The following is a 27726-nucleotide window of genomic DNA, read 5'->3' as shown; positions in this document are numbered from 1 at the left end:
AACAACAGTACACAATCCAACAGTATGCAGGGTTGATTGATGGCAACATGCCATCAGGTTTGGATATGTGAACAGGGCACATGCAGCAACGTACGTGCAAATATGTTTGAACCAACAGGACAAATGTCCATAGGAATTAATTGTGAATACACATACCCAGTTTGTTGTGGAATGGCATTATTTGTGAATATAGGGTAGGGTGAAGAAATATTTCATTAACAACTTCAACTACCTATACATATGCTGTACATCTCTAGTAGCTGCAGATATATATACCCTACAGGTCTTAGTACAGTTTCCTATATGTAACCTTAGGAATGTTGGTGATGGGACTGTTACTGCTACATTAATATACATTGCATTTTCATTCATACACGTTCATATCTGGCTGTGTTCAGGTACAGCATCCTGCTACATTTCATTTATATGGCTCTAGACAACTGTGGATGTTCATTATTTCTTACAACCATACTATCTCCATATTGCAAGGGTACAGCAACATATCCAAATTGTGGGACAGGCAACATTCCAGCTTCAGTACTTTATTTCAAACATTTCACTGTTTGGTTGTGGCTGTCTCATTCATTTCATTATGTACTGACTGCAGTATACTTTATTCAGAAGTTATAACAGCTTTCTTGGTCGATTCATACCTCTTTCTCACACTCTCACTTGTTTTATTTTTACAATTCAAGATGGTACTTTATTCTAGGCATTATTAACATGTCATACTTGGTTACAACAATCCTTTCCAACAGACTCACTTGTTTCATATGGCAGATTTTCAAAAGGGATGTATTTGACACATGTCTATTGTCTTTAGCTTGTTTACCACTAATTTTTAGGCTGCAGCAGGTTATCTGATATTACAATATAGGTGGGAAATCTCTATTTCAGACTTGTTTAATTTTTATTTCTGGATTACAGGCTGCATTACTTATCTAATCATATAGTACTAGCAGAATCTTTCTTCTAGTGTTATTTGAACTTTATTAATATGTAACTACACTGAACTCTTTTACAAGCTGTCTCACTTATATTTTATAACAATTACAGAAATATAATTACTAACCTGCCTGGTGGCGCAATCGCTCCAGCCTATTACCATAGGCTTGCCGATTCGCAGAACGCACACCTGCAGCTGTAATATAAATGAAGTCATATTGGAACATGCATCTCCATAATATCAGCTAGGATAATTCCTTACATACATAATTACATGGATACTTACTCAGTAGTGGGGCGTTGGGCATTTGCCAGGCCTCCTGGATCCAACGGTTCAGTTGGTCCTGCTTTCATCTCTTCAGGTCCGCATGGTGGTGATGGATCTGTTCACCAGTCCTTGGTATGCCTGTGGCACTGGTGAGATCATGTGCCAACCGGTTCCATGCCTCTGCCTTGTACGTGCCCCACAGAACCTGGCCCTGCAGGTTCCATGCCTCTGCCTTGTACGCACCCCACAGAACCTGGCCCTGCATGAGTTGAGCCTCATGATCGTGGACTAGGAGCCAAACCATGTATTTGGACTCCTCAACACCCCACCTCTGTGCTTGGAAGCGACTACCCTCTCCTACACCTGCCATCCTGACTGCAAATAGGTTCCACAATCAGTTATGCTGTGTATTCCCGCCTATGGGGCTTATATATGCCGTTTTTCCCGCACTTATCTGTGATTGGCCATTTTGGAATTGTATCAGCTTAAAAAAACCTGCTTTGTCATGCTTCTATTTCCATTCATTCCTATATATATGCTAATACTGCATTTCTCAGTACAGCTGTCGTGGCTTAGTGGTTCAGTACTTTGACTATGATGCACAGTATCCTGGGTTCGAGCATGGGCATTGCTTTTTTTTTATTTTACTACTGTCTAGACAGGCTAGGAGGTGTGTCTGTTTAAAGGCGGCTTTGATACAGGTTGCTCAACGTTGCCCGCCGGTAAGCCAGTTACGCGCAGCTCGCAAAATGGGTTAGGCTGGTTAACGCGTTATTTGGCTATGAGCACGCATATTACGCTGTGAGAAATGTTGCGCAACTATGGGCACACAGTTTCAGCATGTTAAAGTGCTGCTCAACTCCAGGCACTCATATTACACCTGTTAAACCACTGGTCACCTACGGGCAAACATACTAGCGCTGCTCAGCTATGGGCACTTATAAAATATTTTTTTTTATTGTGTCAGATTTCTTCATAAAAACATGGCCCATTTCATTACATTTTACTTAAATTATAGTTGTATATATATATATATATATATATATATATATATATATATATATATATACACATATATGTCTGGGGATTGTTTCGTGCTTATTTCACTAAAAATAAAAAATGATGTTATTGGGGCTCGAACCGTGACTACCTCCTCTTTGGCCGACGTCTCTACCACTACGCTATTGCTACTTGGCTTATTTTGCATATTTAGATCTTGTATGCTTTTTCAATGACTGCTAACTGTGGCTGAGCTTAAGGGCACACCTGCAAACGAGCGCAATTACGGGCAAACATTTTTGAAATTATAAAAAAAAATTAAACTGTTCATTTTTACGTTTTACATTTCAGTTGGGTTTATAGTCTGTGGGGGCATGTGTGCTGTTGTGTTTCTTGACATTTCCGCGGACTCGCTCGTGGGAGTTTCCTTTCGGGACTGTGATTCTTCTGGGGGCGTGTCTCTTTGCAGGACTCGTCATGTGAACACGCCCCCTACATTGCTACACAGACCGTGTTGGCCTAGGGTGTGATTCAGCATGCCCTCCTGAATATGCATGGCATGCTGACATCACCCCGTTTAACTGCAGCCTCCGCGTAAGACTTGCTAACTCTTACACGGAGGCTTCGTGAATCCTGCCCACAATCTTGTCAGCTACAGAATGTTCCTTAATGTAATGTTAAATAGACAAAGCCCGAGACAAAGGTTAGAAAAAGTAAATGAGGCAAATTACTGGACTGAAGCAATATAATATGTTGTGCTCAGGATAGCAGTTCAGTTAAGGTTTGTGAGTTTGTTTGACCTGTTACTTCAGAGAAGATTACAGACACTCGAGCCTGAGTTCAGAAGACTGGTCAAATAAAGACTATATTAGTTTATGTTCAGGACAATTAGAATATGATGTGCATTAACTTTGAGCACTAATTGTTTAGCAGCACTGTTAATAAAGACAGTATTCGGATATCGTGAACATCTAATAAAGCCTTATTAAATGAACTACAGTGCTTGGAGAATTCATTCTGGAAATACATAAGACTTGGACCATAAAGGAGAGCCTGCCACCTGTTCATGAGTTTGGTAATTAACAGATAAAAACTTTTGGCTCAGTCTCATCTCATTGTTTCCAGCTAATTGTGGTACAGTACAGTATTCTCAATTCTTACAAAGTAACTTAACAAGGCAGTGCTCCTGGGTTGATCCTAAAATTGACAATTTGTCCATAGAGCTTAAGTGTTCAACAAATAATAAAACCATATATATATATATATATATATATATATATATATATATATATATATATATATATATATATATATATATATATATATATATACATCTATCTAGATACATACATACATACATACATACATACATAGATGTAAATACATATGGGTATAATACAAATATTTAAACACCCAAATGTGGTAATTGGGATGTGGAGACGCTCAAGTGCACCATACTGGTTGACCAGTCTTGAGGTGTGTTTGCTTTTGATGTAGATTGTGACACCTCCACCTTTTTTCCATTCCTGTGCAGTAGATATAAATATGCGGAATGCAGTATAGCCCTGCACTGCCGGTGTGCCCTCCATGGCTTTAAAGTATGCCTCAGTGACTGCACAGACATCTAGGTTCCCCATGGTGAAGAAAGCCTGCAGGAAAATGAGTTTTATGTTTAGAGTTCTGGCACTGAGCATATCACTTTAGATCTTTTGGGGTTGGTTTTGCTATGTCAGAAGGTTTATTAGGTTGGCAATGCCTAAAAAAGGCATATAGGGCTTGACAAGCTTTTAGCCAATATTTGAAAGCCTAAAGGGGACAAGTGCAGACCATCCCTGGCAAAGCAATGTGGTCTGTCAACCATATTCTTCCAGGCTGACAGATATTGTATCCCCATCAAATGACATCAGAAACTAAAACAATCATTAATGTAAATTACCTTCTGTTCATAATCTGGTATAATTTTTGGGGGGAAGGTGGAATACTAGTCAGTGCTAGGCTCATACTGGCATGGGAAACATAGTCCGACAGTTCCATCATGTCTCCCTTCATATAGTCTAGGGAGATGTCTCAGATCATTAGCTCTCACATGGACTATGGCTGAGTCATACTGGACTTGTCGTTCAACAACTAGTGTGCATGCTTGATCTGGTGGACACTGACTCCTGATAGGCAGCTGACCATGACTTTCTCCTAAGCCTAGTGAGTGGAATATCTGGGTGTCTCACAATGCAGTCTCCCATGACCAAGACTAGTTAGCATAATGGTTAAGATCTTTGCTTCTTATGTACAAGATTCAATCCTGACTTCCAGTCAATTCCTGTTTGGAGTTTGCATTTTCTCTCTGTTTCTCTGTGGGGTTCCTTCCACCCCAAAAAACATTGAGTGTTTCCATCTCAAACTCACCCAAGAATGGAGCTGTGGGCAGCAGCACAAACTCTACACAGTGCCCTATAGGCTGAAGAATTGTATAGACCACCCGCTTTGAGCATGTATTGTGGTGCACAGTATCCTGAAGATAGGACAATGCAGATCACAGATTGTATGCTGTGACAGGGCTAGCCACTCAGTAGTGTAAAATTTAGGAGGGAGGTTTATTTTTATTTATTTATTTTATTTTACATTTGTTTACTGGGAGTGTCTGACTGGGCTGAGGCCCTTTTTCCATAGAGGCCTGGGAAGAAAAGCTCCAATACAGTAAACAATTTACACAGTGAAATGAATGTGAACTTCAATAATAATAATAAAAGGGGTATGTAGAGCAAATAGGTGAACATAATTTACCTAGGGGATAAATTACTGTATGATAATGTGCATTCAACATTCCAAATATGATTACATATCAACAGCAAATACAGGATAACACTGTAGATGCACATAGTAGATAGTTGATTACAATTCTCATAAAAAAGAGTCAGCTGCAGGTTAGCATTGTGAGATGCAGAATAGCAGACAGATAATATTTTTTGTACAGTCAAGGTTATGTTATGGTCAATGGTTGGGCTGTTTCAATCGAGGAAATACCAAATGTTAGGATGCAAGATATGTAAAGAAAACTGACCTGATATCTTGATAGAGAAAGAGAAGAGAAAAGAGTGAAGTGAGAGAGGAGAGTCTGAGGCTGTTATGCAAGGCTTAGTATTCTAAGGATAGAGTATGAGTGGTGGTTAGGGAGACTGGGATTAGGAGGAAGAAGAGTGTCATCAGTCTAGCGTATTACAGGAGCATAACCGGTAGTTGGTTAGGTGATCTCTGAGAAGTGACTTAAATCTAGTTTTATTACAGGTAGTTCTAATGTGTTGTGGTATTAGATTCCATTTTTCATATCTGATTGGAGAAGAGATATTCTACAAAGCTAGTGCTTGCCTTTGTGACTTTTAGTAGAAACGTTTCAGAGGACCTCAGGGTTCCGGTGTTAGAGTATGGGAGAATTACATTTTTGAGTGCTGGGCAGTTCTTGGGCTGGTAGAGTAGTGAGTGGGTGAAGGTCAGTTGGTTCAGGGATAGTAGATTGGGCAATTCCGTTTATTTCCGTGTGTGTAGTGCAGAGCAGTGATGTGTTCTAGATGGGAGATGTGCAGCAAAGTTTGCTATTTTATTGTAGCCTGTTTCCAATTTGTTTCAGTTTTTGTTAGGTTTGCGAAAATGGGGAGGCATAAAGGAGGGTAGGCAGTAAGTGAGTTTTAGCTATGTCATGTCAGGTGGGATAAGTAAGATATGGTGTTGACCTGTATAGGGTACCAAGTTTTACATGGAACTTTTTGATGGTGAGAGCTAGGTGTTTGTCAAATTTTAGGCTCTGATCTATTGTTACTCCAAGCAATTTGTTGTGTTCAGTGGGTTCAGTTTTGGTTTTATTGTACGAATAGATCGTAAAAGGTGGTAGGTAGTTATTTGTTTTGTGATTTGAAAATAGCATTAATTTTGTTTTGTTTGGGTTAAGAATGAGTTTGTATTCTGTGAGAAAGTTGTCAATACTGGTGAAGGATTTTTTGGGTATTTTCTAGGAATTTTGGAAGGGATGGGGCTGAGCAGATCAAGGGAGTTGTCTGCATATGTACAATGTTTGCTAGTTGTGTGGCAGAGCAGAGCTTGTTGGTAAAAATGGTGAATAACAGTGGACCAAGTATGGACCCTTGTGGCACCCCTACTGAGATGGACAGTAGAGTAGAGAGGTCATTCTGCCACCTAACTGCTTGTTGATTTGTTAAATAGCTTTGAAACCAGGATAGAGCAGTTTGAGAGAGATTTAAGGATGCTAGTTCTTTGAGGAGTTTTTGGTGTGATACTGTGTTGAATACTTTGGACATGTTGAGGAAAATAGTGGATACTAGTTGCCCATTGTTCCTGAGTCTTTTGAAGGTGTTGACGAAACTTATTAATGCAGTAGTGGTGCTATGCTTGGGTCTAAAACCATGTTGAGTGTGCATGTTGTTGCTCACTAGGTATGCTAGGAGTTGTGCATGGATACATTTTTCAAGGATTTTAGCTAGTGGTGGGAGTATAGCAGTTGGTCTATAGTTAGTGAAGTCAGTTGAGGAGTCACCTTTGTGTAGGGGGATGATGTAAGAAATTTTCCATAGCTTGGGGATGTAATGTTCAGTGATGGACCTATTTATTAGTAAGGAGATGGTGTAAGCAATGGCATATGTTGCAAGCCTGAAGAATTTGTTAGGAAGAAGGTCAGTAGCAAGGGTAGTGGGTTTCGGTCTGAGTAGAAGTTTTTTTATGTAACTAGTTTGTATTGGCCTGATAGAGAAATAATTTGTATTTTGTGTGGAATTCAGGTGGGATTATGAGTTGGGATTGCTGTCATTTTTACTAGTGATAGTACTGAATTTAGGAAGTGTTGGTTAAACTTGACTGGCTACACTGTCTGATATATTTGTGGAGGTTTGTGATGGAGTAGCAATTTGACATGGATTAAGGAGTTGTTTTATGGATCCCCAGAATTTTTGGGGGTTGTTTTGGTGGGTTTGCTTGATTTTTGTGTAATAGGCCTTTTTGTCATTTAGGATTTTTCTTTTGGTTCTGTTTCTTAATTGATGGTAGGTGATTAGTGAGGGTTGGTTTTTGAAGATAGAGGATCGAGTGAAAGAGAGTTTAGTGTATGGAGGAGTAGTTGGTGATTAACCATGTCAAAAGCTTTAGATAAGTCAATGAAAACTGCAGATGAGAGAAGATTTTTGTTGCGGTTGTTGTTAATGCAGTTAGTGAATGACAGCAGAGCAGTGGTAGTGCTGTGGGAAGGTCTGAAACCATGTTGACAGTTGGCAAGTAGGTTGTTCTGGAGAAGGTGGTTAAGAAGTTGTTTATGGATGCACTTTTCCATAATTTTTGCAATAGGGGATAGTAAAGCTATAGGCTTAAAGTTAGAGAAGTCATTGGAGTTCCCCCTTTGTGTAGTGGGATGATATGAGAAATTTTCCAGATAGATGGGACAGTTCCTTCACTTATAGATCTATTTATCAGAATGGAGATGGGATAGGCAATGGCTTTAGCTCCTTTTGCAAGAATTCTGCAGGCAGTTTATCGGCTGTGGGAGTATTAGGTTTTAACTTTTGGAGAAGGGAGGAAATGAAGGAAGTAGATACTGGTTGTAACTGAAATAAAGGAGGTAGGTTTATAGAAGAGGTGGGCAGGTTAGAGGTATCTGGGATAGGTGGCTAGCTAGAGTTTGGATGGCGTCTGTGAAGAAAGAGTTGAAGGCATTGGCTGTTTGTGTGGGATTGCCAGGGTTTGAGCCTTGTGGGTTGGGTAAGATGGATTGGCCTGGGAAAAGAAGATTGTTAATACTTGTCCAGAATTTTCTAGGATCCTTTTGAGTGGTTTGCTGTAAATGTAGATAAAAGTTCTTTTTGTCTAGTAGGATGGCTTTTTTTGTAATATTTCTATGTTCTCTAAAGGTTTGTCGGTCTGCTAGATTCTTAGTTGATCGCCATTTTGCCCAGGATTTGTTTCTAAGAAGGATCTTTTGTTTAGTATTGTTGGTGAGCCAAGGGGCGGGCTTAGCTTTGGTTCTTATAGAGCGAGTTGGTGCATGGTGGTCAAGGATGGTTAAGAATGTTGAATTGAAGTATTCAACTGCTTCATTTAGAGGGAGTGATTTTAATGGTGACCAGTTACATTGTCTTAGTTCTGTTAGGAAAAGTTCTTGGTTAAATTGCGTTTTAGAGCGTATTGTTCTGAAGGTGTTAGGGAATATTATGTTGGTTTTCTGTTTGATAATGTAAGTTAGAGAATGGTCACTTAGGTCATCTGGAAGGGTTCCTGTTATGTAGGCTTGATGAGGGGTATTAGTGAGTATCCAATCCAGGGTACTTTCTTTGTTATGGAGTGTGTTAGTTCTGGTAGGGCAGTTTATATGTTGTGAGAATCCATATAGGTTGATATGGGTGGCGGGGGTTGTACTAGTACAGGAATTCCAATCAATATTAACATCCCCAAGGACTATGGTTTCTTGAGGGAGATTAATAGAAAGCCAGTTAAGTATATACTCCAGTGTATTAATGTTATTAATGTTATTTCCTGGGGGAAGATAGACAGGTGATATTTATGGCTTTGCATGTGTTGACCTGAAGTTTGGATATAATTACTTCTGCTCTATTATCCAAAGGGAGGTTAAGTTTTATAGTGCTGACTTGTAGCTCTCCTTTATAAAGGATTGCTACCCCTCCTCCCTTTTTGGTAGTACGGTCAAGTCTGATTATATTATAGCCAGGTGGGGTGATTTCATTGTCTTTAATGGTAGGTTTTAGCCATGTTTCTGATAACCATAGGATGTCAAATTGGTGAGTATGTAGGAGGGCATGAACTTGAGCAATTTTATTGCAAACACTACGTATATTAAGATGTGCTATAGAGAGTGAGTTGGGTAGTTTGGTAGGTGAAAGGGTCCTAGTTTTGTTATGGATACAGTTTGTAGTGGTAAGGGGAATATTAGGGCCAGGGTTGGGATGAATGTCTCCATCCAGTAATGTCTGTGGAGGAGTAAAGTGTTTGGGCTGGAGAGGCTTAACATCATAGATAAGTACTTTTCTAGTTTTTAAGTTGGTGAGCTTAATGTGTGCTAGTCTGTGATATTTCGCTAATAGGTAGCTAGGTTTAAAGATGAGGTTTAGGAAGTTTGGGGAGAAAGATAATGTTGGTGTTGATGTGTGTTTGTATGGTAAGGGAAGGGTAGAGTAGAGTGGTTGTTCATAGGAAGTAAGGAGATAGGTGATGACTAGTGGAGGAAGGAGTGAGACCCAGATTAATAGATGTAAATAGTGAGGGAAGATTGATATATGCATTCTAAAGGTAGTGTGGTGAACGAAAAATGGGAGGTTGGTATTAAAAGCAGTGAAGAGATAATAGTAAAGGTTGAGTAAATAATCAGGGAAGGATGTGAGGTAGGTATTAGAGGGTATGTTCAGAGAAAAAAAAAGGGGGGTGAGAGTGTTAATGATTTCCCTGGTATGATAGGAGTAGGTAAAGAGGGGTGTGTCTTATAGAGGAAATAAATGTAGGAGCACCGGGGGTGGGTGGGAATTGGGGGTAGGGGAGCGGAGTGAGCCCGGAGGGCGAATGGAGTGGGTAGAGACAGGATGAAAGAAAGTTATCTGGTCTCTTTGGTTAGCCATGGTACATGTCTTGTTTTGACATGGATTTTCTTATGGGGTGCCTGTCTATTTAGAATACCTAGAAAAGTGTTGAAGTAATCAACTACTGAGTCAAGGTGAAGGTGTTTTAAAAGGGGACCAGTCGTAATGTTGGCATAATGGTTAAGGTATTTACCTTACAGACAGAAGGTGCAGGATTTGATTCTCTCATGGGGTAATTGGCTAGGCATAAAATGACCCACAAAGGTAGTTAGCCTAGTACTAATCTATGAAAATGTGACAAAGGCAGATACTGCCAGCACGGCTTTGTAAATAATTATACGTCATTTGTGAATATCAACATGATTTATATAAGATGCTTGCATTACAACAGTATTAGAACTATATGTCATGTGTATATCAAACTGGTCTGTACAGACATGTGTTAGAAAGGTATTTTATAAAGTGCTTCTCCTTAAAATGTATACTGCTGGAAGAGAACAGAAATGCACATGTACTACTGTAACTGTTTAAATGTATATATTTTAACAGTGGAAACTGGAATAGAGGAGGTTAACTTCAGATAAATAGCTGAAATTAAATTACTTTATGACTGTGCAATAAAATTATCTTTCAGTTTTCAGTACAACAAGAGACATGTCTGTGCTGAGAAGCTTCCTGTATTGTCTTCGGAGTGATCTAATTATTAGTTTTGAAATGTGAAGGAATGCAATTGATTGATGACTTCCAACATCTGCCAAAGATCTGAGGTCTACATGTTTTTACAGGTAGATGCTAAATACTGCCATATTCCAGCAGAGGGGGGTTTACCTGGGATAGAGTCAGATGACCAGAAATGATGTCATTCTACAAGCTATCCCAGCAGTAATATTTGAGATATTAATTTTAGACCTCTCTGAGAAAGACAGGACATTCTGTATTCTGTCATGGCCCTGGCAAGAACCATTCACTACAACATCTGCCTTGCTCTAATGAAGTAAGTTTTTAGGGAATCGTATAATTCTCTTAAATATAGTCAGGAATATAGCAAAGCTTAGTTTAGATATATTTTTTTATTTGAGACTGCCCTGCAATGTTTTAAATATTTCCTGTGATTTTGAACTCTGATGACACTGTGATTATATACCGAGTATTTTTTTGTTCTTTTATTATTTATTATTAAATAGATTTAAACCTTTCATTATGACTGATATGTCTAGAGATATTTAAGCTTTGAAAGTACTTGCATATTTGTTTGGTGACACTGTGTGGGCCACTCCTAATAGCCTTGCTCTTGGTGAAACTACCATTTGTATTAATATTAACATTACACTGTAAGATTGGACACCCTTTGTTAAGGGCCTTAAAGTAGCTGATAAGGAGTTGGCTGGTGGCAGTGATAACTACCTTATAGTCCAGGCAAAAAGAAGCATAGCTAGTAAGTCTGTGCCAGCCTTTCCCAGGTGTCGGTGTGTGTGTGTGTGTGTGTGTGTGTGTGTGTGTGTGTGTGTGTGTGTGTGTGTGTGTGTGTGTGTGTGTGTCTGTGTGTGTGTGTGTGTCTGTGGGTGTGGGTGTCTGGGTGTGTGTGTGGGTGTGGGTGTCTGGGTGTGTGTGTGGGTGTCTGTGTGTGTGTATGTGTGTGTGTGTAAATCAAACTTCAGAGTGTGTGTGTGTCAGCCAATTTGGCAGGGACACGAAGCACTGGTTGGACAGAGAATGTGCTGGAGGTCTTGGTTTGGCCACTCAGCTGAGATCTCAACTCTTTAGCTGTGCCACTGTGGAGTCTTATTGGGGATCTGGAGAAAGAGGGAGAAACCAGCCCTGGACTGACTGTGTGGTCTCTGTGTGCTCTTAAAGGAAATTGCACTTGATGCAGAGAGCTGCATCTAGAAATACTGTGTGTGTACTTGTTATCCTCCCAGTGTACGTCCCCCATTGTTGCTAGTGGTGAGGACTGAGGCTCCTTGATTACTGGACCAGTGGTGGGTCATCACATTATTGGTCTTCTTCCCCCTCTCAAAGACTCAAGCTAGTTTTTCAAGTGACAATTGAGAATTGTAGCTTGAGAGGGATGAGCCTATCTGGGAATACATTACCCCATACCCTGTCTTGAGCGCCCACCTGCATTGGCATTTATAACCCCACTGCAGTGCTGCACTGTCATACCATATGCCTGCAACCCTAGCCTCCACCTTAGTAACTCAATTTATCTCTGTTAAGGGAATGTGGTCTGTAACTACAGTGAATTTCCTTCCATATAGATAAGGTTGAGGTTTCTGCAATACCCACACTATGGCTAGACATTCCTTTTCTACAGCTGCATAGCATTCCTCCCTGGCTTTGAGCCTATGGCTGAGATATACCACTGGGTGGTCTTCTCCCTCTAAGGAAACCTCACTGAGTACAGCCCACACCCCATAGTTTGACGCATCCACTTGCACATTTTCTTTGCTGTAATCTGGACTGGCTAACACAGGAGCTCCTCACAAAGCTCTTTAAAGCTTTTGGAATGCCTGCTGACATAAAAGGGTGCACACTACCTTATCTGGCCTGTTTTCCTTGTCAGGTCTAGGGGGAGCAGCTATGGTGCTATAATTTGGAACAAACTTTCTGTAGTACACTGCTGTTCCTAAGAATGACCTTACCTGCATTTTGGTAACAGGGGCAGGCCATGCCTGAATTGTTTCCTCTTTGGCAGGTTCTGTCCTCATCTTACCACTCCCCTCTCTATGTCCCCGGTAGGAGACCTCTGCCATACCCACTTGACACTTACTGGGCTGAATGGTCAACCCTACCCTCTGTAGTCTGCCCAGCACCTCGCTGACAAGCTGAAGGTGCTCTTGCCAGGAATGGCTGTAGATGGCAGTATCATCCAGGTAAGCAAGGCAAAATCTTTTGCTCCTGCTAGGATATGATCTACCAGCCTCTGGAAAGTCACCGGGGCATTTTTCATCCCAAAGGACATCTTCGTGAAACCTCTTTCTTGAGTTGGGAGTCAAGGGCACCTGCCAGTAGCCCTTGGTAAGATAAATAGTAGTAAGATCCTTAACCCCATACAGCTGCTCCAGGGCTTCATCTGCCCTAGGCATGGGGTAAGCATCTGACTCTGTGTGACTATTTAATTTCCTGTAGTCCACACAGAACCTGGTGCTACCATCCTTCTTTGATACCAGCACCACTGGGGAGGCCCAGGGACTGCTGGACTCCTGAAATTACCCCTAGTTACAACATTTCCTGTATCTCCTCCCTCAGAGTTTGTTTGACTCTCTCGGGCACCTGTAAGGTCCCTGCTTAATACGCCTTTGGGGTCCTGTATCCACATGGTGCTGCACCAGGTGGGTGCTCCCTGGTTTCCCAGTGAACATGTCCCCAAACTCCTGTAACACTGCTCGGATTTCTTGAACCTGTTTAAGGGATAGCTGCTGAGACATTGCCAATCCTTCCACTGAGGTGTCAGTCCGAGCCTCACTGAGGAGATCAGTCACCAGATCCCCTATAGACTCCTCCTGTCATCCACTGAAAATACTCAGTACAAGGGCCTCTCTATCATGGTAAGGATTCATCATTTTAACATGGTACAGTTTGTGTCCCTGCCTAGCAGTTATACCATGTAGTTAACATCACTGAACCTTCCTTACCACTTTGAAGTGTCCCTTCCCAGCTGCCTGCAGTTTGTTGTGTCTGATAGGAATGAGAACCATATTTTGCTGCCCCACAGCATACTCTCTAGCTCAAGCATTCCTGTAATATCAGACCTTTTTCTGCTGCTGGTCTTTTGCCAAGTTCTCCTAAGCCAAGCCCATGAGTTCCCTGAGCCTTGTCCTGAGGTTTAGGACATATACCACAACAGACATCTTGTGGGATTCACACTCACCCTCCCACTCATTGCAAATCAAATCTAGAGGTCATCCTCACCTTTTGCCCATACAGCAACTCAAAGGGTGAAAGGCCTGTGGATTCCTGGGGCACCTCTCTGTAAACAAAAAACGATGGGGTAGATATTTGTCCCACTCTCTCTTAAACTGGTCTACAAATGCCTGAAGCATGGTCTTTAGTGTAGAATTTAACTTCTCCACCAGACCATTAGTCTGGGGATGGTAGGGGGTGGTCTTTAGGTTCTTCACCTCACATCACTCCCACAGACAAGCCAGAAGGTCTGATGTGAAACTGGCCCCTCGTGTCAGCCAGTATATTTTTGGGAAACATTCCCTGCTGAAAATCTCTAACAAAGCCTTTGCCACCTTTTTTGCTTCAGTGGAGGACAGAGCTACCACCTCAGGGTATCTGGTAGCATAATATACTACCACTAGGATGTACATCTTTCCTGTGGAACGTGGGGTACATAGAGGCCCCAAAGTATTCATAGCTACCCTCTGAAATGGCTCCTCAATCACAGGCAAAGGCATCAAAGGAGCTTTGATCTTGTCTCCTGCCTTGCCTATCTTTTGGCACTGTTCACAGGTCCTGTAGTACCCTGTTACATCCCCGGAAATCCCAGGCCAACAAAAGTTCTGTGTAATAAGTCTCTTGGTATGCTTTATGCCCATATGACCTGCAAAGGGAATGTCATGGCCTATGGCTAGAAGTGCCAGATGGTAGGCTCTGGGCACTACCAACTGCTGTATTCTCTCACCCTCTAGCCCTCCCTCAGGGGTCCACTCTCTATACAGTAACCCTTTGTCCCAGTATACAGATTCTCCTTTACCTTGACAATCAGGCGCCTCCCTGGCTACCTCCCTCAAGCCTTGTAATATAGAGTCTGAGAGCTGAGCCTGCCTCAACTCTCTCTTTGTAACCCTTCCCAGCTCCCCTTCCACAGGAAGTCTGGTATCCTCTGACAGCGGTGCCTCACTATCCACCTGGATACTACTACTCGCCACTGCCCTTGCAGTCCCTCTGTCCAAGGGAACATCAGCACACACAAGCAGCTGTGGCTCACCTTCAGTCTCACTGCTACAGGGTAGCTCCCTCTCTGAAGTAATCACCTCATCAGTCCTGGCTGCAGATATGCAGTCTGTCTGGGTCTTCCCCAGGCTACCAGACTCGCATGCTTGTTTCCAAGCCTGACTGCGTGTAACTGCATGCACACAAGGTACTGCATTATCAAAATCATTCCCTATCAGGGCATCTGCAGGGATATTCTCAAACACACCTACTTGCTTGCTTCCTTTTCCACCCTCCCAGTCAAGGTGAACTCTAGCCAAAGGTATTTGGAATGTGGTCCCTTCTCTGACAGAAGTAGACTGCCCAAGCAAGTAGGGCTCCTCTTTAACCATTGCAGACTTCACAATGGTTAGGTCAGAGGCTGTCTGTCTCTTAGCAGTGGCCTGTTCCCCATCTACTAAGATAGAACATAACCTCTTGTGGTAGTTTGATACCCTTGTTGTCTCCAGACAACTTACCACTGGCATTCTGTCATTCCCACTTACTAGCTTTCCCAGCTTTTGATCCCCACCTTGCCTCCATGGACATCCTATATGCTACATGGCCCCACTGGTTACATTTAAAACATTTAACCCTTGGTCCTGGCTGTGAACCTGAACTAGTGCCCTCCCCTGCTACTGGCAGACTCTGAGGTTGACCAAGAGCAAGGCTATTAGGAGTGGCCCCACTTCAGTCGCACTGCTACAGGCTAAGTGATTTTTGGTAGAGTGTTTTTAAAGTTATTGAGGATACATTTTATGAGAGCCACATCTGGGAGTCCTTTGTGATTTTGGAAAGATTACATTTAACAGCCTCATCATATGTGGGTCTATGTGCCTGGTCAATTTTATGTGTGGTGTGTGTAAATTGTGTGTTTCTGACAACCATTTTGGTATTATAAGTCCTTCCATGTGAGAGTCTTGCCCCCAGAAGAATTATGTATCTCTATCTGTCATATACCGTATTGTATCAGTTTTACATTACGAGAAGTACTGCACAAATGTGCCGGCTTTATAGTGGCAGAGAAAACTGACTAAGCAGACAAAATAGCCCTGTGGCCAATCAAAGAATCACACGTGAAAACTTCCTCTGGGATTCCCAGCTCAGAACAGATCATGCAACACTCTACTGCCACTAGACTGCAGTCTTAAGCTTTCATAATATAAGACCACACATGCTATAGCCCAAGGTGAACTACCAAACAGGAAACAATCTGTTTAAAATGACCGCAGTGTAGAAAAAACAGCAGTAAGGTCAGTGAAATGCAGTGGCACTTTACAATGATAAGGTGGTTAAAAATACAACAAATAATTAAAAAATGTAGCAACAGAAAATTTAATTATGGAATCTTGTAATTAAGTATATTTAGGGTCAGAAGTCAGACAACCTTTCTATTACATCCTTCTGATGAGAAGCTAAATCAAGGTCACATCTGTTTAAGTTGGGGGTAGCTCAGGTAAATGTTAAAGATCCCATGGCACCTATCGAAAAGAGAGATTTCCTAGGGGAAATTCACTGATACTCTGTCTAAATTTTGCTTAGTAGTATAAATATCACCTTGGGTCTTCACTGAAAAGAGGCCATTAGCCTAGTAGGACTAACCCAGTCAACACTGGAGGGAGGAATAAATAACTTATACAAGTGCAAAAATTCAGTCTATATAAAGCCTTGCAATTGTGCCAGCTTTATATAGGTAGAAAAAACTGACTAAACAGGCAAAATAGCCCCGTGGCCAGTCAAAAAATCATACCTGAAGCATATATTCATAACTAGTAATTTTATTTGCCATTTTGCTTTTATATTCCAGTCCACTAATAAAAATGTGTAAAATTTGAATTTAGTAGCAAATCCTTTTTTTCCCTTAAATATGTTTTATGCGCTCTTGGACTTCAGTCATCCTCTCTTGTATGGTACATGAAAAATTATTTGTATGTTGCTCTCCATTCTTGACTTTACAGCACCATACCAAACCTGGCCACTGGAATACAGTAGACTTTCTATGACCTTACTTTTCCCCTGCAATATGATTTTTAACTATAATCTCCACCCTGTTTATGAACATGCTAGCGCAATCTTGTGTGTTTGTAACACCTGCTAGTCTCTATATCCTGTGGTGTGGCTTGATAAATAAAATAATGTTACAGAAAGGGTATCCAACATCTGACCCTGAGACATACTTGTTAATTAAAGGCTTCCACATAAATGAAAGCTCTGCACTTCCCTCTAATAGCCTTCATAATATTTAAACCTTTATATATTCCCATACCAAACTCCATGTCACTAATTCAGTACACTGTCATCACAAATCAGATGAGTAAGTGTTCCAGAGGAACCTTGAAAAGGATTATTCCACAGAGTTTGAAGCCTACTGTACTAAGTGTGATGTAACCACCACTAGATCACAAATGGTTTCTCTAATGTTTTGTCCAGGTAAGACAGTTTACTGTGTACAGGAAAGTTGTTACCTAAGTTTGCTTTTACAGGAATCACAATCATTAAAATCTCAGAAATGTGAGTAATGCAATTTTGAGATCAAATAAGTAAATCTAGGTGGTAATTATTATTACCTTACTGATGCACTGACTATGGTAAGAATGATTTATAATGAACTGGAAGGCTCGCTCTCGCCTTTAATATTATTCTGGATGCTGTTTGCATATGTTTAGTGACTGTCATTTCAAATACTACAAGTGATTAATTGTGAAAAGCATTAGAAGTCTGTCTTCTGCATGAATTTAAAGTGGCAGGAATTTAATTTAATTTAATTAAATAACTCATTCAACATCAGTTTACAAATCTCAATATTGAGTTAAATGTGTAGTTTTAATAATTTGTGGTGTTAGGTAACTGAAGTGTGGATGATGGCCCATTGATAGATGAACTGTTGAATTAGTTCAGTATGAACTTGCTAAATCACCTTTGTTAACGTAAGGAACTTTGCATTCAGGAGAGGTGTTTTTTACTGGGGCAAGGATTTGGCCTTTTCTCCATGGCTGTATAGTCTTTCAGTTAGTATATTTACATTAATGAGATATGGATGTCATCCACTACATAAAGACTTCTTCCAGATATCCTGATTCAAATTTTGACAAACTTTTTTTTTTTCGTTAGCTGTTTCTGATGTCCAGCTGCTTCATAGCCCCTTCACATCCTAGGTCGGTCATATCATGAGAGGAATCCTGGACATAACCCTTTTCCAGAAAATTCCTGTCTGGACAAAAAAAAAACTGTATGGACACCTAAGATGTGCTCCCCACCCCTTCCCACAACCAGAGACAGGAATGAAAACTGGCGCCATAATACTGCTGCTATTTGGGATTTTCTATACACCCCCTTACATATTTAGGTACAGCCTAGGAGCATCCCTGCACACTCTAGTCAAAATCTTCAACCTCTGTTCTGCACTCTGATGTCTGCCAGGGTTGCTAAGAATGGCCCACTCACCTCTCCAGCATGTCACCACATCTTTCCCCACCAAACTGAGGTGAGTGGGCAGAACCTCATGCTTCTGCTCACCTCCAGTGCCAGACCCAATAGAGGCCCAAACTTCTACTGAAATTAAGGTTGCATGGATCGTCAGGACTTTATCCTTCTGCACTAATGGAGCTGGACTGAGTTTGGCAAACTGTTCAGTGATTTCCATTCATTGACTTCTGAGTCAACATTTCATTGTTAATTATTTCATAGCTGACCCATTTGTGTAAGAAGACTCACAGATTCGCTGTGATAATGCAACAGGCATGTGGACTTCCCCGGTTATCAAACTGGAAATAAATAAATAAATAAATAAATAAATGTATTTTGTTAGACTACTGAGAATAAATCAGGACACAATATTTATGATTTCATGATGCAGACTCATTGACGCATTTGTGACACAGCTCAGAGATCCTATGTAATACTTTAACAGGCATATATGTTAGTATACTGACAACTAATCAGGACAACATATTTATGGTTCCATGTCACAGACATAATGCCTTTATTTATGATTTTATAGTACATGATAGTTTTATATGCTTTCCAAGAAATAATGAGGTATGGGTAATATAAATTATAAATTGTGTCTAAGTTTGCACTGTGGAAATTCTCTTCAGGAGTCTTTAATTCAGATATGAGGGGCAGACACAAGGAAATAAAAAAAGAGTAGAATCTGATTAATAAATAATATAAATCTGGGTTAGCATGACTGACTGACATCTGTTCATATAGAGTTGATGTTGTTTTGCAGAACGCATTCTTTCCATCTACAAGCGATAACAAAAACATTCTTATTCTTTCTATCTACTGCTGCTCGGGAAATAGAGACAGGTATTTATTATTATATTAAATTTATATTGCTTTTCTTCTTTAATGTTTGACTTAAATATGCAAGTAAATATGTCGATGTATTTGCTTTGTATTGAATTTATTGTTTCAAAATGTTTCGGGCCTTGACCGATTAGGCAACAGAGCAGTAGCCTCACTACTTGTTTGGTCAGTGCTCAGGCCTAGGAGCGAATTATGGTCTTAAGGGAATGAGCACTGGAGAAACACAGACCGCTGTCTTCTTGTAGGGTGGGAGAACTGACGCTCTTCATACTAGACTGTCATGTGAGAGAGGTGGGATTAGAACTATAAAGTACATGTACATAATGCACACATACTAGTTTTCAGAAGCACTTAGAATTTGCCATTCTAGAGTGGGAAACCCTACGGAGACCACCTATAGAAAATGTCTCCACACATTGGATAACTTACAAAGATAAGGCATCACATTTATGATTCTCTTACATTGATTTACCAAGGTGGGGTAATCCATGAGGACACTTCCTGAGCAATATAAGGCAAAGCATATTGGGAAAGATCAGCACAAGTGTTGAGAAGGAAGAAGAGAATCATTATTAATAATGAACAAACATTAAAATGCTCATTGTTTGCATGGTGAAAAAGTGTGCAACACATTACACTGCACAGTATGATGACTTGCCCTGGGCCAGCTCCTGCATGGAATAATTCTATGGCATGACTATTAGGAACTGTGAGACAGGAGATGAAAAATGCTGCAACAGTTAACAGAAAGAAATGGGCGACTTCTGGAAATAAACTTGTACTCTTTCAGAGAAGGGAGGTGAAAAAGTATATTTGGGAATATTCAGAAATCCTGCAAACCCAGAGATTTCATTTTTCAGTGTACATTTTTCACTGAATGCTTTAAAGCACTGTCTCCTTCCATGTTTACCAAGTCACTGTTACACTAAAACTGAAGGTGAATGTGTAGAGCGTCATGTGGGGTAAACTCAGAGGTATCAAATTGTGCTAGGCACTGTAAATTCTTCACTGTAGTGATGTTTCTTGAGCACATGAAAGATTAACTGCTACCAATACTTGTAAAAAAATATACTCAAATATGTAAGATAACCTTGAAAATCAAAGTTACTTGTATTTGTTTCATTTTTCTTTTGATTTAGAGATTTCGCATTTGTGGCAAGTGATAAAGACACATGTATGCTCAAGTGTCATGTTTTCCGCTGTGATGTTCCCGCTAAAGCAATTGCTACCGCCTTGCATGACCTCTGTTCCAAGGTGCTCCATTTCTCATTTGATGGTTTGACTCATTATTATTAAATTTACATATTTTATACCTTTGTATTTAAACTGATTTACATTTCTGATGTATTTAAGTGTCAGAACAGAAATACTTTCTGCATCTTCAGTATTTAAATATTTATATGTTCCTAGATAGAGACTTACATTGAGAAATATGCTAAATTATAGAGTCATAGGTTCATAGTATGCTACTGGGCTATTGACCCGAGGGTCTTTGCAAAGCCTAGCTGTTAAATCCCAATATAATACTAGATGAGAGATACTGGCTATGACCAAGGTTTTTCTAGCAAGGACTACCCATGTCCAGGAGAGAAGCTGGGGAGATCCCCAGCAGAAATTTACGGTTTCCCATCCAGATGTCCAGGTTGTGCTTATCTGTCTCTCCAGCAGGTCCTGTTTATGTCACAAGCTAGATTGAGATCCCTGGAACAGGTGACTCAAATCCCATTAATGGGTGACTCTAGTCCCATTAAATTAATACTAAAAAAACGTAGAAGTGCATTTCATTCTGTAGTGCAAAGCATTATTTAACAAACTGAAATCCATTTGTTTGAATATCAGACATGAGCTACAAATAGGAGCTCTAACTTCTGTATTATAGGGTGATAATAATATGTTGATTGTAATTTAAAAAATGTTATAGGTTTGCCCAGAATTTTAAAGTTTTACAGCAAAAATTCATTTATGCTTTTTTATTTGTACTGTGATAAGTACTCGTTACTGGATCTAAACATATTTAGACTGCAGGTTCTCAGTTTCATCAATAGTGTAGATCTGAAAATCTGAAACAGATGATGACTTTTGAATGTGTATGTGTGTGTATATATGTGTGTATATATATATATATATATATATATATATGTGTGTGTGTCTGTGTGTGTGTATATATATATATATATATATATATATATATATATATATATATATATATATATATATATCAAATGTGTGTGTGCGAGAGCATGCGCAAGTAAATGAGTGAATACGTAAATAAAGTTTCATTTAGGCAGCCATGATATCATCTGCAACAATTTAAAGACTGCCAATACTGCACTTGTGTGTGATCGACAAAGCTTCTGCAGTACAGATAATGTCCCCTGACAGATTGCATCTAGAGCAGCCAAAACCTCTGCCTTGCCCTAGCTACTATAAGCTTAATTTAAAGTAAAACATATCTGAAAACTGCATTTCGCTTTCTGCAAAAACTGAAATTTTGTACTGAACAAAACACAAGCTGTATAAACTAAGCATCTTCATTCCCTGATGTGTTAATCCACTGACCTTTAGAACTAATAGCACAATTATATAACCCTTTTAATCTAGTCTGGAATCTTCACTCTACACTAATGAATATAATGATGTTTTCCCCATATAAACAAGGTAAGTTATAGCCCCTTGGGTTATTTTCTCAAAGGATAATCTATTTAAGCTTCTTCTTAAATAAATTGTAAATTAAATGCAACAATACTAAAGTCTAGCATCCAAACTGATATAAAACTGGAAAGTGACCTACAATTCCTGTTGTCTGTCTTGTATTGTACTAATGAAATCTTTTCAAAGCATTCTCACTACAACATGACCAATCAGTTATTCTACAGTATATCAATGTGCACATGATAGCTGTCCCTCACATCAATAATGCAAGCTGTAGCAAAATAAATCGGTACATAATACACTGTCGATATTTATTTATTTATTTAACATTTGTTGACCAGGAAAGTCCAACTAGGGCAGAGCCTATTTTCAGCGGAGGCCTAGGAAGAAATGCTCCAGATGCTGTAATCTGTAATTTCACATCTGCATCGTCAGTGCATAACAGAACATTTTCACTTTTACATCTGTATTTCTTCAGCTCATTTTGCAGGCACACAAGTACCTGGCTTATTGCTGGTTGCGGGGTTGGTATAATGGCTAAGGTGTTTATTTCACAGACACAAGGTGCAGAGTTTGGACCGAACCACAAAAGGAGGGGGAGTATCGATATTCATCAAAGATACCCACACCTCCAGGTTGGTGGCAAAGCACGAAGCATCAGGGACTATCCATGTGCAACTAACAGTGGGTAAAACTGCCTTCCAGTTTATAGCCTGCTACAGACCACCCTCCCAAACCCAGGAACCCCACTCGGCCTTTCTGAGAACACTGGAAAATATGAAGGTCTCTCCAAACACTATTATATTGGGCGACTTCAACTACCCAAACATAGACTGGGAGCATTACTCTAGCTCCAACACCCTAGCCCAAAGGTTCCTAGAATTTATAAACTCAAATGCTATGGAACAACTTGTTACCACTCCCACAAGAGGGGAAAACATACTGGACCTGATCATCACCAACATGGGGACTCTATGCTCCAGACCAGAAGTGTATCCCTCACTGGTAAGATCAGACCATAAACTAATCTCACTGGATATTCACATCCTGACCTCACCCCCTGCTCAGAAAACCACAGTGAAAAACTTCTCTAAAGCAAATTTCACACTCCTCAAAACTGAGGTGGAATCCTTCAAAGCCCCCGGGCCTGTGGAAAATATGGCCCAGACCGCAGAATCCTTTATAAACGCATTCTATGAACACCTTCAGGAATGCATGGATCATGCGATCCCAAATAAAACCAAGACCCAATCCTCCAAAGGCAGATGTCCTATCTGGTGGACCCCAGCCATAAACAAACTATACAATAGAAGGAGGAAGCTACTAAATGATAGAGCAAAATCCCAAAAAGGGAAGGAATCACTGATCAGTATTAGCAAAAAACTACGGGCACTCATAAAATTGTCTAAGGCCAGCTTCGAGAGAAAAATTGCACAGGACACTAAGGATAATCACAAGGCTTTCTTTAGTTATGTTAGGAACCTGGGTGGTAATTACCAGATATGCTCAGAATTAGTCCAAAATGACAAAAAATGCACTGAACCCACAGACATTGCCAACATCCTAGCTGACAGGTTCAGCGCAAACTCCCCCCCCCCCCCCCCAAGCGCAAATATCTATCCCAGCAGAGTGCTGCCCCCCTGACATCTCAGATGCTCAGGTAAGAGCCGCCCTCTCCAAAGCAAAAAACACAGCATCAATGGGACCAGACGGTGTCCTGGGCTGCGTCCTACATGAACTCCAAGAAGAGCTAAACCCAAACATAAAACTACTGTTCAATCTCAGCCTTACTACAGGATATGTGCCCAAAGAGTGGTGTACAGCAACAGTGGTCCCTCTCCATAAAGGTGGTGCCTCAATGGATCCTGGAAACTATCGCCCTATAAGCCTGACTAGCTTAGTCTGCAAAGCTATGGAAAGGATCATCATGGACCTCATAAATAAAGATATTGGGGACCTACAGACACTGGATCCTACCCAGTTCGGCTTTGTTAAGGGCAGATCCTGCCTCTTAAACCTGGTTGATTTCTTTGAAACAGTCACCAAGGTCATTGACGAGGGGAAGGTGGTCCACACAGCCTACCTGGACCTCGCAAAAGCCTTCGATACAATACCCCACTCGGGCATTATAGATAAGCTCACCAGCTTAAATATAAACCCCTATGTCACTAGATGGATTGCAAACTGGCTCAAGGACAGAACCCACATGCTTAGAATTGCTGGAGCCATGTCAGACTCCAAACCAGTTACAAGTGGTGTCCCATAAGGCTCAGTCCTGGGACCTCTCTTGTTCGGTATATATTTCTCGGAGGTACAGGCCAACACGGAAGGACTGTGGCTGACCAAGTTCGCAGATGACTGCAAACTGGGAGCCATAATCGACTCTCCAGCCGACACAAGCATCCTCCAAAAGGGCCTCATAGAAACAGACAACTGGTGCCAGAGCCATGGCCTCAAGCTAAATGCCAAAACGTGTATAGTCATCCCCTTTGGCAAAAACAAAGTGCCCACAAATTACCACATAGGTGGTAATCCATTAAGTACAGAAGAAGTAATTAGGGACCTGGGGACCCAAGTTGATAACAATCTCTCATTTGACAACCACGTGGCCAAAGTGGTTAGAAAAACATTTTATATAGCCCACCTAATCATGAAGGGATTCACATCTCATTTGACAACCACGTGGCCAAAGTGGTTAGAAAAACATTTTATATAGCCCACCTAATCATGAAGGGATTCACATCTAGATCAGGGGAGGTCATCGTGCCTCTTTACTCATCCCTCATCAGGCCCATAATTGAGTACAATGCCCCTTTTGGGATGTACCTTACCAGACACCTGCGGCAACTGGAAAGACCCCAAAAGTACCTCACCAAGAGGATCAAAGGGCTCAAACAGATGCCATATGCTGCCCGGTTAAAGAAACTCCAGCTCTACTCAGTGGCATACCGCCTGTTCAGAGGTGATCTGTGCCTGACGTATAAAGCCATGTCCATCCCGGAATTCATGGACATGCTGCACCTCAGAAAATCCAAATCCCATCGAGCTACGCGCTCAAGAGACTTGAACCTCAGCACTGAAATAAATAGGACATGCTGGAGGGACAGATTCATAACCCAGAGGCTCCCTTCACTCTGGAATAAAATCCCAGTCCAGGTTAGGCAGAGTCCCTCATTGACTCTCTTCAAGAGGAATCTTGATGAGTGGATGGGAGATCGTAGGTTTACCCCGGGTATCACTTCTGTGTCACTGTTAGACAGAGGCACAGTATACTAACCTTGAAAAAGGGCATAGCAAAATAAATTTAAACTGGGTGGCGAAAGCCAAACACATTCTGGCTAAGCTTATAAATGCCCTAGGGTAGCTAGCCTAGTATGAACCTATGAACCTATGAAGGGAAAATTAGCGATGCTTAAAATGGACCCCAAGGGCAGTTAGCCCAGTAGTTACCCATGAGCCTACAAAACACCAAAGTGTCTCATTTTCTCTCCGTTATTAACTGCCATCCTCTTGTCATACTAACAGGTCTCCCAGCATCAACCAAAGTGTCAAAGTAGAACACCAATCAATGTAAAAAATCTTCTTTAACATACGACATTAAATATTCTCTATCCATTCCTCTCTTTTCAAAAAAAAAACACCACATCCTTATCCCTACTTCAAAGGTTGCAGACAAAACACTCAGTGTTTGGAATTTAAATGGTATGGCACATGAGGGGGGGGGGTACATGGCAATATCAGTCATCATATACAAAACTTGAGCTCCACCTTCAGCACTGAGAGCACAAATCCAATCATTCATTTAAAATGAAAGTTTCACAATCCATATCCCTTTCTTAAATGACGTAGCAGCAAGTTCAGAGTTGCATTACTTTTTTTACATAAAAAGTACCTCACCATGCAAAGCATTAGCAGATGCCTCAGTCATGTTTCTTATTCTAGAACTTTCATGTAATTCCAGGGAAACAACATACAAGTACCATAACATACTACAATGGATATACAGCCCCCTCTAAACCTTTAACAAATACGAAGTCTAAGGAGCACAGCTAACAATCAACTTTGCATTATTACAAATATACCTTTAGGTACACTAACTTCAAACATTAGCACATAGGCAATGTATCTGGTCGGTCTTATTTAGTCAAAATCTTGGGCATCACTTTATCATTTATCCTGTAAGTTAGTATTATAAGTTAGTATTGTAACCATATCCTAACTTTTTGTCTACAAGTGTTGCATGTCAAATGTTCTAAAAGTGGTACCTTTAATAAACACCCACATATACTTGACTGTTGTCTAGCACTGAACAGAGAATAAGACATTTGAGAATGCCCATGATATAAATGAAAAGTCATAGCGATTGCAGATACCCAACGATTGTTAGTATACAAAAGGAATAAAATACACCTCTTCTGCAACTTGTATGAAAAAAACTTAATATTTGCCATTCAGACAACAAAATATAATCGCCCCTTATACATTTTTAACTAGGATAGAAAAGAATGACATCCCCTTCTGCGAATAACCATGGGAAAAATACTTTTCCCCAAGCAGTCTGTACTGCAATATTACACAGAGCTGCAATGCAGTGCCACTATTTGCAGTCAGCGCAGTCACTATTATCTTTCTGTAAGGAAGTAATACAACCACTGTTTTTCTTTTAATTGTCATTCTGGACAAAGTAAAGACCCCCCCCACCTTTCAACTTCTTAGCTCAAGAATTCTGGACAAAGCCCAAAATAATTGGGGGACAAAAGTCAAAATCGGGAACAGGTTTTAAATGTTGCTCTTATAAACTTAGAAAGTTGCTAAAATAACAGGTTTTGAATTAGCACATATTTTATAAAGGATATGAAGTCTGAAACACAAATGTTTGTCATTATTTAGTGAACGCAACCCTCAATGATTTGGCAGGAAACCACATATTTTATAAGGAACATTCCAAAAATATGAAGCAAAAAGCTAGACAGTTGAAAAGTATGTGTGTGGGAGACAATCTCTCATTCCATTTTGCATTCCCATGTAACTACTAAAATATCTGATCTGAAAGTAGGCACTTCATTTGTCTGCAACCTTTGGGATACGGATCCGATCTCGGATCCGAGCCGGCAACTTCTACCACAGCATAGATCCGAGCTCCTAGCTCCTCCCTTTACCCATAATCCCCTACCAACCCTGACTGACCTCAGATCTAGTTTGCCGCGCTTCAAGCTACAAGCTGGATTTTCGAGCTCCTGCTACTTTGTGGATTTGTGAGAAAAATTTTCTATTTTTATTCCCCTTTTCTTAGTGTGAGTGAGAGTAAGTGTTTAGGTACCCCATAGCCCTTTATCTCTCTCAATTTAATTTAATTTAATTTAATTTGTGGTTAATTTTCCTCCTTGCCCTCGCTGGTCATAGTGTGTGTTTGTGGTGTGTGTAGGGGCCTAGTGAGTGTGGTTTCTGTGCTACTATGTTGGAGGCCCCTAAAGCCATCTTTTCAAAGTGCACCGAGTGTGGCCATAAGCTTTCACCGGCGGATGGCCACACCCGGTGCGTTAGGTGCCTTGGGGTTGAACACCTCTGCTCGGGTTGCGCGATTTGCATGGTGTTCAACCCCAGGGCACTTAAGGACCGGAGGTCGAAGCTGATTCTGGCGGGACTTTTGCCCCCGGATTCGGCTCTGGCCTCCAGTGCTTCTGTGGCCGCTACCCAGCCCTCGGTGGCAGCCACCCCTGCCTCCCTCCCTCCGGTCGGGACTCAACCTCCCGCTTCGGCTCCGGAGGAGAGGGAGGCCGGGAAAGCCAAACGAAGAGAGAAGCACCATAAGCGATGGGCCGAAGACTCCTCGGCCCTGCCCGCCAAACGAGCTTCTCCCTCCAGAGCTTCTGGATCGCCTCCTCCTCAGCTCCGGTCCCCTTGCTTCTCACCGGGACCCGGTCCCCGTCGAGGTCATCGAGGCAGCACTCTAGGTCAACCCCAGGGCACTTAAGGACCGGCGGTCGAAGCTGATTCTGGCGGGCCTTTTGCCCCCGGATTCAGCTCTGGCCTCCGGTGCTTCTGTGGCCG

The 27726-nt window shown here is 41.0% G+C and overlaps 1 protein-coding gene across 2 annotated transcripts in view; it reads left to right on the top strand.

Moving 5' to 3' along the window:
• The window catches only part of APBB3 (amyloid beta precursor protein binding family B member 3), a 575287-nt gene that overhangs the window by 334326 nt on the left and 213235 nt on the right, over positions 1–27726 (top strand). The window contains exons 7-8 of one of the 2 annotated variants that reach the window (XM_044069015.1): positions 19018–19023; positions 20163–20277. In XM_044069015.1, the coding sequence (XP_043924950.1) occupies positions 19018–19023; positions 20163–20277 (121 nt within the window). The remainder of the gene's footprint in view (positions 1–19017; positions 19024–20162; positions 20278–27726) is intronic. The other variant, XM_044069016.1, reaches the window with a different exon arrangement.

This window comes from Protopterus annectens, chromosome 4.part0 (genome assembly GCF_019279795.1).
Source record: "Protopterus annectens isolate FY-2018-M chromosome 4.part0, PAN1.0, whole genome shotgun sequence".
Taxonomy (NCBI): domain Eukaryota; kingdom Metazoa; phylum Chordata; order Ceratodontiformes; family Protopteridae; genus Protopterus; species Protopterus annectens.
The sequence above is the reverse complement of the archived record's forward strand: the minus strand, read 5'-3'. Positions and strand labels throughout refer to the sequence as shown.